General features: G+C 49.1%; 1 protein-coding gene across 5 annotated transcripts in view; it reads left to right on the top strand.

Annotated features, from left to right (window-relative positions):
- Positions 1 to 6,249, top strand: part of LOC116439400 (trypsin-like) — a 60,265-nt gene extending 54,016 nt beyond the window's left edge. For 3 of the 5 annotated variants that reach the window (XM_032098872.1, XM_032098873.1, XM_032098870.1), the window contains 5 exons: positions 3,004 to 3,093; positions 3,803 to 3,971; positions 4,583 to 4,836; positions 5,467 to 5,603; positions 5,994 to 6,249. In XM_032098872.1, the coding sequence (XP_031954763.1) occupies positions 3,054 to 3,093; positions 3,803 to 3,971; positions 4,583 to 4,836; positions 5,467 to 5,603; positions 5,994 to 6,143 (750 nt within the window). In that variant the 5' untranslated portion in view covers positions 3,004 to 3,053 and the 3' untranslated portion in view covers positions 6,144 to 6,249. Of the gene's footprint in view, positions 1 to 3,003; positions 3,094 to 3,705; positions 3,972 to 4,582; positions 4,837 to 5,466; positions 5,604 to 5,993 lie in introns of those variants that run through there. The other 2 variants (XM_032098871.1, XM_032098869.1) reach the window with 2 other exon arrangements.
- Positions 6,250 to 12,345: the final 6,096 nt, after the last annotated feature.

The raw sequence follows: 12,345 nt of genomic DNA, 5'->3' as shown, positions 1-12,345 counted from the left end.
GGGGAAATTTTGCTCAAAGGCTGGAGAAGAAAATGTGCATCACCATCCGTTGCTCTCTGGATCAGATTTAAATAATGATGTAAGCAATACAGAAACCAGCTTTAGAGGAAGGAAGATATAAGGATCTCTGTCTAAGTATCCTTTCTGAGAGATAGAGAGAAGTTGTGTGGAAAGCAGTGTTCTGAGTAGTCTTTATGTTGCCCAGGAAAGACAGATATTTTACTCCCCCAGCAAACCATTTAGAACTCAGAATCATTTAGGGCAAGTGTTCCCATTATTTGAGTTCTATCCCCACTTCCATCTCTGCTTGAACAAGAACAGCCCAGCAGCACTGTCAGATAAACCCACCTTCTAACACACATCTCTGTCAGGTCAGACCTGACCTGTGCCCTCCCATCCTACTCAAGGGGCTGAGGTGCTCCCAGGAGACCTTCTATGTTCCAGCAAATGAAGGCATGAGTTTGGGTAACTCTCCAAACTTATGCAGGACTTAAGCAACCCTGACTGTCCTTCTCTGGGCCATGGGTGACACACTGGCAGAAGGGAGAGAGTCCAGAGAGATCCGTAATAATCTTTGGTGCCTTGCTGGCCTGTAGTAACAGGGAACATTCCAACACCAGGCCATTCCTCGGGATGAGGGAGATTGGAGTGGGTGTCCTTCAACCTCATAGCCCTCCAAGGATTTTTCTTCCATAAATGTGTCCCTTCTATTTTTTAGGCCATGTAAGTGTTTTGCATCCATAAAAACCTGTGGGAAGGACTTCACAGCTTTCCTAAAATAGAGGAAGTGTCCCTTCCTTGTTTTGAACCAGCCATCCCTGGCAAGTTTTGCATGCTACTCCCTAACAGACAAAAAGCAATCCATCCTTCCCCAGGCTCCCAGGCCACTCATAATTTTATAAATCCCTGTCATGTCCTACATCCTCTTTCTCTATGGGACACAAAGAATCCATGTCTCTGGCAAGGACAGAGATAGAAGAAAAGCATTGTAGCCATATGTGAAAGAGAAATACAGGCATAGAGAACAAGGCAAGAGGCTGTGACAGCAGTTTTGTTCAGGTGCAGAGAGCTGGAGGATAAGAAGCTTTGGAGTATGTACCAGCTTGTCCCAGAAAGGAGACAACAGTTGGGAAGAGAGAATCAATGGACGCTCCACCAGCAAGTTCTGTGAGGTATAAAAGGACTACCCTCAGAAACTCCTCCTGATTTATGCTCCTAGGAAGTTTTATCTCTGTCAGCCCATGGTCTTACCAGGTTTCTCTTTCCCAGGATCTTGCATCAGTCTGGACAAATGTATTTCCTTTATCTGAGTCCTGTAATGATACAGCTGACTGAAATACTTGAACTAGGAACATGGAGTTCTAGAAATACCAGCTGCCATTGCTTGTCCATTGATAAAACCTAACACAACTGCCCTTCAGTCACCAGCCCTCCCCTACCCTGTGCCCCTGGAGCCACCAGCTTTCTACTGCAGCATCAATACATGATATGAGAAACTCTTTGCAATAATAGGTGTACATCCTTGAGTGTATTCTTTGAAAGACCCTGCTAAAAACGTTACAACAGGTCTATGGAATGTTCAGCAGCACATCTGATGACAGCCTTTGTCTATGAAAATGGCATGTTTTGGACAAAGAAATTTCAAACTAAACACTATTGTAAACTGGAAACTTTTCTTGCTCTGCTTAGTTATGACAGGATTGGACAGCTTTGGTTTTTTTTGACACTCTTAGTCCTATTATGGACATTTTCCTTTGCCACAGGAAGCTTCTAATCCTTCTTTCTGTCACAAGATAAAACATGCTTGTAAGAAAGTGGTGCACTGATGCCAGTTTAGAGGCCAACAGAATTCATGCACCCCCTTGGAAGAGTCACTGGCCTTGGACTTGTACTTTATCATGAAGAAAAAAATGCATCTGGACACTGACAAACTTGTGTATCAATCCTCCAGGCATGCAACAAAATTAATCAAGAAATGGAGTAGGAAGAGTATTCCTATTTAGTCTCTCAAGCTATTCCAGCGTCTCCAAACAAACGGCTTCTCTTTACTGTCTCTGGAGAGAATCCTGTGTCTTTCAGGAGCTAACATGATGAAGTTGGCAGCTGGTTGGAAAATGAAAATGATTATTCAGCAAAGCATTAAGCTTTAGTAAACTTTGCATCATGACAGAAATCCCCACTCCTGCAGAGAGGGATTTCAGAAGATCTCACCATTTGTGTTTGCAGGATTATTGCTCCTCTACATTACATTCATAAACATCAGCATTATACTGAAGTTCTTGTGTGGCAAAAATTAGTCTCTGTAGAACATTCCAAAGATGAATAAAAACATGGTTTGGTACTTAGGCAGATCTTTTCATACAGGCTAGGAGAGAGAAATTAGGAAAGGGAGATGCTGAGCATTGCCATATTGGAATTATTTAACTTGGGAAGCAATGGGGGGCACAGGATAGTTTTTTCTATCCTCCCTTTTGAAATTACAATGCAGGAATTTGATTTAGGAAAACACTGTGTTGCATACGATAAAAACACACATTAGTCAAGAAAAGGAATTTGCTGAAATAAACTTAACAAAGTTAACCACTGGCTTTGCTGTTTTTTTTTTTTTTCCAATAAATTCATTGTATCTTTCTGTCTACTACCTACAATATTCAGCTTCTGGTAAAAATATGCATTTTTTAGAAAGACACCATCAGCACAGAGGAATCTGAAAGAGGTTTGAGAGTTCTTCTCAACAGGTGCTGCGTATAAGAATCAGACAGACAAACAACTACACATCTTCCAAAGCCAAAATGTATTTTTAGATTGAAGGCCACCCTCTAGAATAATTTAAAATAGCTCTCTATCTTAGCAGAGGTTTATGATTAACAGGTATGTTATTTGTGCGTTCTACCAATGCCTGTTAATGCCCACATTTGGATCTTCAAATTTTCCACTGTGTACTTTTTGTCTGGAGAAAACCCTGGACTAGAGATAAGGCCATTACCAAAAACTTATTTCTAGCAGCTCTGACTTCCAGTTGGCCTGCCTGGGCTTGAGGTTGAATCAAGACCATGAAGTGCCTGCTGCTTCTCGCCTTTATTGGGGTGGCTGGTGAGTATATTTTTTATTTCTATTTCTGTAATTTAATAGGACGCTGATTTTCTAAGCAAAATTGCAAGGTGGCCTATTGTGGGAAAGCCAAGTCCAGTTTTGACTTGCAGAAGTTTGAAGGTGGAGCCCTGCAACTTCTGTCTTCTGTCTGTTCATAATGCCTTGTGCCACAACCTGGGGAATGAACGCCTCCATAGAGGTTCCTGACCCAGCTATAGAGATGTGGCCATAGCTACAGAAAAAGGCTGCCTCCCTCTTCAGGGCTAAGGAGTGCACAGGGATTTGTTCTGGCCCAGGAAGTCCTAAAGCAGCTGCAAAATGTTGGACGCTGGGTGGGTGCTCCAAGAAAATGTCACTGCACATTTGGTTTGACTTTTTCCCGCAGTCCACTCTTGACTGTTTCTGCAAACGGGGTCCTGGGAAAGACACACCTGTGATCTGGTCCAACATAAGAACATTTCTATGTCCTTATGTTCCCTCAGGGAGTAGCCAGCAGGGCTTTAGTTGCAGATATGAGAGGCACCAGTGTAAGTCTGATCCCCTTCTTTTCTGAGGCTGCAGCAAATGAATGCGCCTTAGACTTGCCCACCACTGCTGCCCTGAGTGTCCATAGAAGGGAAGCCTACAATGAGGGGCTTCAAAGAGGCAGTCACAGGGCACCAGATTACCTTAGGCCAGCTGTTGACACATGGCACTTCTTATCTCGCAGTTGCCTTCCCCACCTTTGCTGAAGATGATGATGATAAGATTGTGGGAGGCTACACCTGTGCAGAGAACTCTGTGCCCTATCAGGTGTCCCTGAATTCTGGATATCACTTCTGTGGAGGCTCCCTCATCAGCAGCCAGTGGGTCGTGTCAGCTGCTCACTGCTACAAATCGTGAGTGGAAAAAATGACATCCTTCTATAACCTACTTCTGTCTTCCAGTTCACTTCTAGCAGGAATTCTGAGCTATGAGATAGAAATATGTAAGTGCCTCCATTCTGACCGGACACAGCCAAGGGATGGGTGGATCGTTCAGGAAGCTGGGCCGAGGCATCCTGAGGGCTTTTCCACTTCTGCAAATGTTTCTGTGACTGCAGAGCACTGTCTGAAATAACAAGGGGATAATCAATCAACAAATGCTGAGCTCTTATCAAGTGATTTCTTATCAATTGCATGAATCTTGCTAAAGCATTCTCCCTGGAGAACAGGAAAAGGAGTGAGGTCAGGCTAGAGCAGTTTGATTTGTTGCAGAACATTTGTATGAAGCGCTGCTATGTATTTAACTGCTGTCATGTAGTTGCAAACCTGGAGAAATTCACCACTCCTACTGGGAGTGGGTTAAGGTCTCAGTGTGGATCCCCAGGGCTCCCTGCAGGACAAGAAAGATCACCTGCCCCAGAGAGCTTCTGTGGCAGTGATGTTGGAGCAAGTGCACTCAGTGACAGGGAGGTTCCTCTCAACCTGCCAGTAGCAGTAAAGTACGTGCTGTGCCTTCTCTTTTCCAGTCGCATCCAAGTGCAGCTCGGGAAACACAACCTGGCTCTCACAGAATCCACACAGCAGTTTATCAACTCTGCTAAAGTCATCCGCAACCCTGGCTACAGTGCCTACACCCTGGACAATGACATCATGCTCATCAAGCTGGCCACCCCAGCCCAGCTCACCAAAGCTGTCCAGACAATTCCTCTGCCAACCAGCTGCGTGGCCACCGGCACCACCTGCCTGATCTCTGGCTGGGGCAACACTCTCAGCAGTGGCAGTGAGTACTCTGGGGGAATGTACAGCCCCCTGGGGGCCCGGGACAGTCTCCAAGACCTCACCATTAACCCCCAACAGGACAGGCTAAAACAGAGAGAAGTGCTGTGGCACGGGTTTCTTTGAGCGATGGGTCAGTGTAGGGTCAGCGTAGTGGATTCAGCTCATGTCAACAGAGTTGTCAGTTCTCTGAGAATAAGGGTGAAGTCCGAGACTGTAGATCTAGAATTCCTACTAGAGACCTCCATTCTCTTACACCAATGGTCAGAAATGTGCATGGCGAGTGGTGTCTATTCCACTGATGACATCTAAACCTGCACCAGAGGAGAAGATGGTTTTCCTGAGGCTCTGGTTTCTTCCAGGGCATTTGGCACAGGAGTGGCCCCACTGTTGTAAATTGATAGAATTCCAGGTACCCAAAAAGTTGAGGTGGCTGCAGTGTAGAATGGTGGGGCCACAGGTAGAATTTGTTGCATCTCTACAGAAGGAACCCATGCTGTGCTTACTGTTGAGAGGAAGCAGGATGGCTGCAAGAACAGAATGTGTCCAGCATTTGCTTTTCTGCTAAGATCTTCTCTGAGCTCTGAAAGGGACTCAGCAATGCCATCAGCCATCTCTCCCTATTTCCTTGTAGTTAACTACCCGGACACCTTGCAGTGCCTGAAGGCTCCGGTCCTCTCCGCCGCCGACTGCTCTGATTCCTACCCTGGGCAAATTACCAAGAACATGATGTGTGTAGGATTCCTGGAGGGAGGAAAAGACTCCTGCCAGGTAAATCATCTGCCTCTCCTTTCCCATTCATTTCTCTCCTGCCTTTTCCCAGCTGAAGAGGCCTTCACGTTACAGAGTTCAGCTATACTCACTGCACTGGCACACCTGAGTTTTTGAATGACAGCTGAGGCTTCAGGCGCACGTATCCTGAATGTTTGCCAAGTACCACAAAAACTGGCAGCTGACTCATCCTTAGCTGTGGTGCCCTTGGAGCTAAAGTCAGGCACAGTAGCATCAGGTGGAGAGGGGGAATCAGAAAGGGCCGTTGTAGAACTTCTGTGCAGAGTAAGCCTGACAGGGCTTCCTCCAAAGTCAGTGATCTCAGGGATCTCTGGCTCGTTGCTCAGGCTGATGCCATTTGCTGAATATCCCTATCCTTTGTGTGCACAGGGAGATTCCGGTGGTCCCGTGGTCTGCAATGGAGAGCTCCAGGGCATTGTTTCCTGGGGTATCGGATGTGCCCAGAGGGGCTATCCTGGAGTTTACACCAAGGTTTGCAACTACGTCTCCTGGATCCAGTCCACCATAGCTGCCAACTGAGACACTCCTTTGGTGTGACCTGTATTTTCTCATCATCATTTCTGCTCTTTTGGGTCTGGACAAGCAAAAATTATGAAAAACTAATAAAGACTTTCAGGCACCCCTACTCTGTGCACTGTTTCTTTGGGAACTTCAATGGGCTGTGATATGGAGCACAGAGGCAGTGAATGCCACTCAGGAGAAAGTATTCAATATTTGTAGTCATGTAGAAGTGGAAGGATCTTGGAAAACTTTACAGACTCATTTTTAGAAGTCTATCAGTCAGCTATTTTAAGTTGTTTTTGGAACCTTTCATTTATGTCAGATCCTCCACATTTCTCACTTCAAAAAGGCCAATTCAGGATTCTGCCTCCGCCTTGTGTAGCTCTCCAGCACCTTCAGTGTGAACAATGATGCTTACTGTAAGAAACAAGGGCTGCACTCACTTGCTTATTCCTCTTTATCTCCAGCACAAAACAGAGTGCAAGGGCCCAGGGGAATCTGATGCTCACGGAAATTTTCATAATCCGTCAAGAACAGAAGCTGGAAATTCCTTACTGGAGTGAGAGGCACAGGCTTGGTCAGAGGTGCTGCAGCTCAGCCCATAGCTGTGGGGACAGGGAGGTGCTGTCTGCTGCTCCAGTTGTAGTGGGTCAAGCCCAGTCAGCCACTCGGTGTCACAGACTCTCACTCACCACCCCCTTCTCCTGCTGGGATGGGAGAAAGGGTAAAACTTATGGGTTGAGATACAAACAGAGCAAGAATAGGAGTAAATAAAAAGGGAAAGAGAGAGAAATAAAACTCATCAAAATCCATGTGATGCACAATACTGTCACTCACCACCCACTGACACGGTGCCCAGCCTGTCCCTGAGCTGTGATAGGCAGCCCCTGGCCAGCTCCCCTCAGTTTCCATCCTGAGCATCATGTTGCAGGGGAGGAAATATCTTTTCGGCCAGTTTGGGTCAGCTGTCCTGGAAATGCTCCCTTCCAGCTGCTTGTGCACCTGCTCTCTGGCAGAGCATGAGACACTGCAAGGTCCTCGATTTGGGGTAAGCAGTGCTTAACTACAACTAAAACTCTGTTATCAACATTATTCTCATGGTGAATTCAGACCACAGCACTGTAACACAGTCTCCACTGGCTGATGCTCTCCCCTGTTTAGCACCTGCATAGAGTTTACCTCAGGACTTCCATTGAATTTCTCCTTCAGAGGAACACTGAGTTGGCTGACACCCCACTAGCCTTCTCCTTCCCAGAGTCCATGGGCAGAAGTTCCAGCAGGGATCCTTGCCCATTTCCACTTGTTTCTCCTTGCCTATTGTCAGGCAGAGCTCCAGGCACAGGAAGGAGAAGGTTGAGGGAAATGTGATGCCAGAAGACCCCGGTAGAATGGCCTGTCACTCGGTCCCTGTGTTCCTGTCACCCTTCCCACTGTCCCAGATGTTGATCCCTGTGCTCACTGCGTTCCCCAGCTATCCTATGCAGAGGTTGTCCCACGCAGGAGAGGCCACGTGGATGTTCTTCAGAGCAGAAACACCTGAGGGCGCAGTGGAGAGGATGCAGTGGCCTGGGTCACCTCAGCCTGGGAGCAGAGCAGCAGAGAGGTGTCACTGGCAGAGCACGAGTGAATGAACTTGCACTGTGCAGCTCCTTTCTAGACCCCAGTGCTCCCACTGGCTGAATCCCAGCGGCAGCCTCCACACCCCGCTGGAGGACAAGCTCAGTCGTGCCAGGAAAGCAAATCTCCTTGGACAGGTCACTTCACAGGGCAGAGGGGGCAATGACACTGATGCTCTCAGTGCCCTGGATTTGCCAAATGCAGTGTGTTCCTGAAGCCAAACCTCTGGAAGCCCTTGTGCCACAGGCAGCACCAGTCTGCCACAGCCTGGGCTCCCCAGCTAGGCCCCAGGTGCCAGGGAGAAGCCATCTCTGGGGCAACTTTGCCTATTTCCAGTCAGCAAGGAGAGGCCACTCTGATACCGATCCTGAGCACCCTGTCACCCACTCGGCTGTCCCTGTGGGCCACACTCGATCCTTTCTCTCTTCCCATGCCAGGGCATTGACTGTCCCTCGGCTCTTCACAGGTATTTACCTCCCTCTCCTACGGCTCTCACAGCAACGCCCATGAGAGCCAGCCCAAGTCCGAGCGCTTGGGCTGCTGTGGTGTCTTTGGGTTCCTGCCTCTCTCTCACTGATGTTATTTGCTGTGCCCACAGTGCTGCATAGAGAAAAAGAGCCATCACACAGCTGGGTGCCAAGTGGGGTGGCCAGGCAGGAACTGAACCAGCCACGTCTCGGGAAGACAGGGAAAGCGCATGGGAAAATTCAAGGGAGCCCTACGTGGCCTTTATCCCTCATTCCTCCATCTCCCAAGGACTTCAGAAGCAGGAGGGCAGCGGCCAGCCTTCCTCGGCCTTGCACGCACTCAGCCTCCCATGCAACCTCAGCACAGTTCTGCCCATACAACCCCTCCCTCCCTTCCCTCCCCACCCACCCACGCCCTGCCTGCCCCTTCCACCTGCTGCATCTCTGCAGGGTTTCTGCTTTCCTGCCATGGTTTGGGTCATTCCCCAGGGTTCCCAGCCAGCCAATGCCTGCTCGCATTTCTTGGCCTGCCCCACCCCAATGTGTCTCACCTTAACTCAATGCTCCCTCTTCACATATCTTTGGGCAGCTGCAAGGGGCAGGTTGCTGAGAGGGTAGGGGCTTTTTCCCCATGGTTCCCTGCTGTTTCTTTGTGGCCATGCTGGCCCCTCTGGGTAAGTGAACTCAACTCAGCCCTGAGCACTTCCATCCATCCATCCCACTGCTGCTCTCCCAGCTGTGTAGCCAGTTGCTGGCAGTGCTTCATTCTGCAGAGCTCCCTGTGCTGAGGATAAGCAAAGAATGTGGTGGGCAGGAATCCCTGAATCTTCTGCAATGGCTGTCTATTTGTCTTTCTTTGTGCAGCCCGTAGATGGTTCCTGGTTTTGGACACAAACTGCCCAGGAATGCATCTTGCCTACTGAAGAGAGATTGGAAATTCACTTGCTGATCTGGAGATCTGTCCCATGCCTTGATCTGCTCCCCTGCCTGCCCTATTTCTTCTCACCCTTGCCCTCCCAACCCACAGTGCCTAGTTTAAAAATGTTCCCATTTTTTCCTTCTCCTCACTGCTCCTTCTTTTGCTTTCCAGTGTTAGCCCTGGAACAGTCTTCAGACAAGGTGATAAAAGAAGGCCAGTCCGTGAAAGTGGAATGTTCCAAGAAGAAATCCACCAGCACAGCTATGTACTGGTACATGCTGCCTTCAGAGAAGAATTCCAGTCTGACCCTACTGGCTTCTGCAATACAAGGCAATAATGCAGCTGTGGAGAAGGAGTTTGAGAACCATTTCAAGAGCAGCAATATAAAAGGAGACAGTATCACCCTCTCAATAGACCATGCCTTTCTCAATCACTCTGGCACATATTTCTGTGCTGAGCGTGAACACAGTGGCGAAGCTGCTGAGGGAGGTGAGCACAAACTTCTCCCTGCACAAACAGGACCTGCTTTCCACCTCATGGGTGCTGTGGGAGGCAGGGTGATCTCTTCTCACTCATTAGGTCCTCTGCTTCCTAGCCTTCCCTTTTTCCTCTTCTCACATGCTGAGAGTTTATTTGTCCTGCCTTCTCTCCTTGCCACTCCACGCCTCCCTTTTTGTTACTCTTGGTTTAAGAGTGTATTGCTCTTACTTGCAATACATTTAACTTCTGCCAACCCTTCTTCTCCTCTCTGCCTTCCTTTCCTTCCCCACCTTGGTCTTTTTGTCTTCAATCTGCACTCCACTGCCTTCCTCTTACTTAACTGCAGTCAAGCCTGCTCATGATTCTCACTGCCAAACAGAAAGAATGCTTGTGTGGGAAGTTCTTGGTGCACCTGCAGATAAAGGCAAGGCCAGGCAGGTGCTGAAGTAGCCAGTAGTGTGTGGGAGCTGCCCACATGCTCCTCTGTTACAACGACTTGTCTGTGGTTGTTCTGTGGCCAAGGAGTATTTACAGCAGAGCCAAAGCCTGTGCTTACTCAGGTTAAGTGTTATGTGGATCAGTAATACCTCCTTCTACAGTGGCCTCTGGGGCAGGATCCACCTGCCTTCCACCCCATGATCCATGGACAGCTTATCTTTACCTAATACATGATAACAATTAGAGGTTATGTTAGCAAGAACTGCAGCTAATAGAGATTTCCAACAGGTTACAGTGTTCCATTAATCAGAGACTCAGATGGAGGGCTGGAGAGTCTCCTCATCGAGTTCATTGATGCCACCAAGCTGGGAGGAGTGGCTGATATTCCAGAGGGCTGTGCAGCCCTTCAGAGGGACCTCGACAGCTTGGAGAGATGGGCAGAGAGGAACCTTCTGAAATTCAGCAGAGGCAAATGCAGGGTTCTGCACCTGGGGAGGAAGAGCCCCATGTACCTGCACAGGCTGGGGGCTGACCTGCTGGAAAGCAGTTCTGCAGAGAAAGACCTGAGGATCCTGGTGGCCAAAAAGCTGTCCATGAGCCAGCAGTGTGTCATGGTGGCCAAGAACACCAGTGGTGTCCTGGGTTCATTAGGAAGAACATTGCCAGCAGGGCAAGGGAGGTGATCCTGCCCCTGCAGTCAGCCCTGGTGAGGTGAATCTGGGGTGCTGTGTCCAGTTCTGGGCTCCTCAGTCCCACAGAGACATGGAGCTCCTGGAGCAGGTCCAGCAGAGGAAAAGAAAGATGATTAATGGAGTGGAGCATCTCTCTCATGAGCAAAGGCTGAGGGAGCTGGGCCTGTTCTGCCTCAAGAAGAAACAACAAAGTGGCCACTTCATCAATGTCTATAATGTGAAGGGAGGCCACCAAGAGGTGCATCCAGGTTCTTCTCTGTGGTGCCAAGCACTAGGACAAGGAGCAATGGGCAGAAACTGATGCCCAGGAACTTCCACCTGAATATGAGATGAGATCTTTGCAGTGTGGGTGACTGTGCACTGGATCAGATTGCCCGGAGAAGTTCTGGAGTCTCTCTCTCTCTCGACACTCCAGAACCATCTGGATGCAATCCTGTGCCATGTGCTCTAGGAAGCCCCTGCTTGAGCAGGGATGTTGGATCAGATGACTCCCTGAGGTCCCTTCTCAGCTGACCCATTCCGTGCTTCTGTCATGCATAACACACACTGGTGCACAGCACAGGCCTGCATGGGCCACTCCAGGTGGTTCCCACCCTGCAGATTCCCATGCTAACACACAAGCTTCTCAGGACCTAAACACAGGGCCCCACAGAGCAGCCATGCCTGTTCAACATCACTAACTCCTCAAACACCGTGCCTTCTACAAGGCTCCCCAAGCACTGCTGTGCCCTCTGCACAGCCCAGGGAATTGCAGACCCTTTCCATGGACCCATCAGGCACAGCCTCCTCTCAGCTGGAGTGCTGCTGTGCTGTGAGGATCTGGGGTTTCTACAATGCAGCCCAACCTCTTTGCTTTTTTCTCCCTTTTCTTCACGTGAACTGTGGGTGTTTCCTGAATCTTCTCCAGGCAGCTGGGGAAATGAATGCATTGGAACACACTTAGACCTGCAGCAGAGGGTTTGGGAGCTGGAGGCACTGCTGCCCCCCTCTGCTGAAAGGACACAGGGGAACATCTTCACTGCAAAGCCCATGACAGCCTGGAGCTGCTGGGTCACTTGATGTCCTGTGTGGGCCAGCCTTACACTGCCGTGCACTGCTGGGCACACAGCACAGCACGGATGGGCTGGGTCTCTGTCAGACCTCTGTACCCAAACTCAGTGCACACAAACTACGAGTGTCTCTTCCTGCCTACACTGATTTCCCACTGCCTTAGGCTGCTGAACAAGGCCGTGTGCAGAGAAGAACACATTCTTTTCTCCAGCTTAGTCCACTTGGGTCCTGTTGCTCTTTTGCAGAGTGCTGCCACAAAGAGACAAGGAGAGTATCAGTTCTTCCCTGGCATGGAGAAGGGCAGTCTGTAGCAGCATATCCTGTGGGGCATTCTCCTTCTCTTCAGAAATCTCTCTGAGGTGCAGCCTCTGAAGGGGCAGTCCCAGTGCAGAGCCACAACCAGCCTTTTCTCTCCTTGAGACCCCCCTTTGGAGCTGGAGGAGTTACAGAACTATTCTCTGTCTTGCTACAGGAGACACCAGGTTGACAGGTCACTAGCTTTTCCCATACCTGGACAACATCTCAGCTCTGCCTGGGACAAGCAGGGATTCCACCTG

This window comes from Corvus moneduloides, chromosome 2 (assembly GCF_009650955.1).
Source record: "Corvus moneduloides isolate bCorMon1 chromosome 2, bCorMon1.pri, whole genome shotgun sequence".
NCBI lineage: Eukaryota > Metazoa > Chordata > Aves > Passeriformes > Corvidae > Corvus > Corvus moneduloides.
Note: the sequence above shows the minus strand (reverse complement) of the source record. Positions and strands in the feature narration are given on the sequence as shown.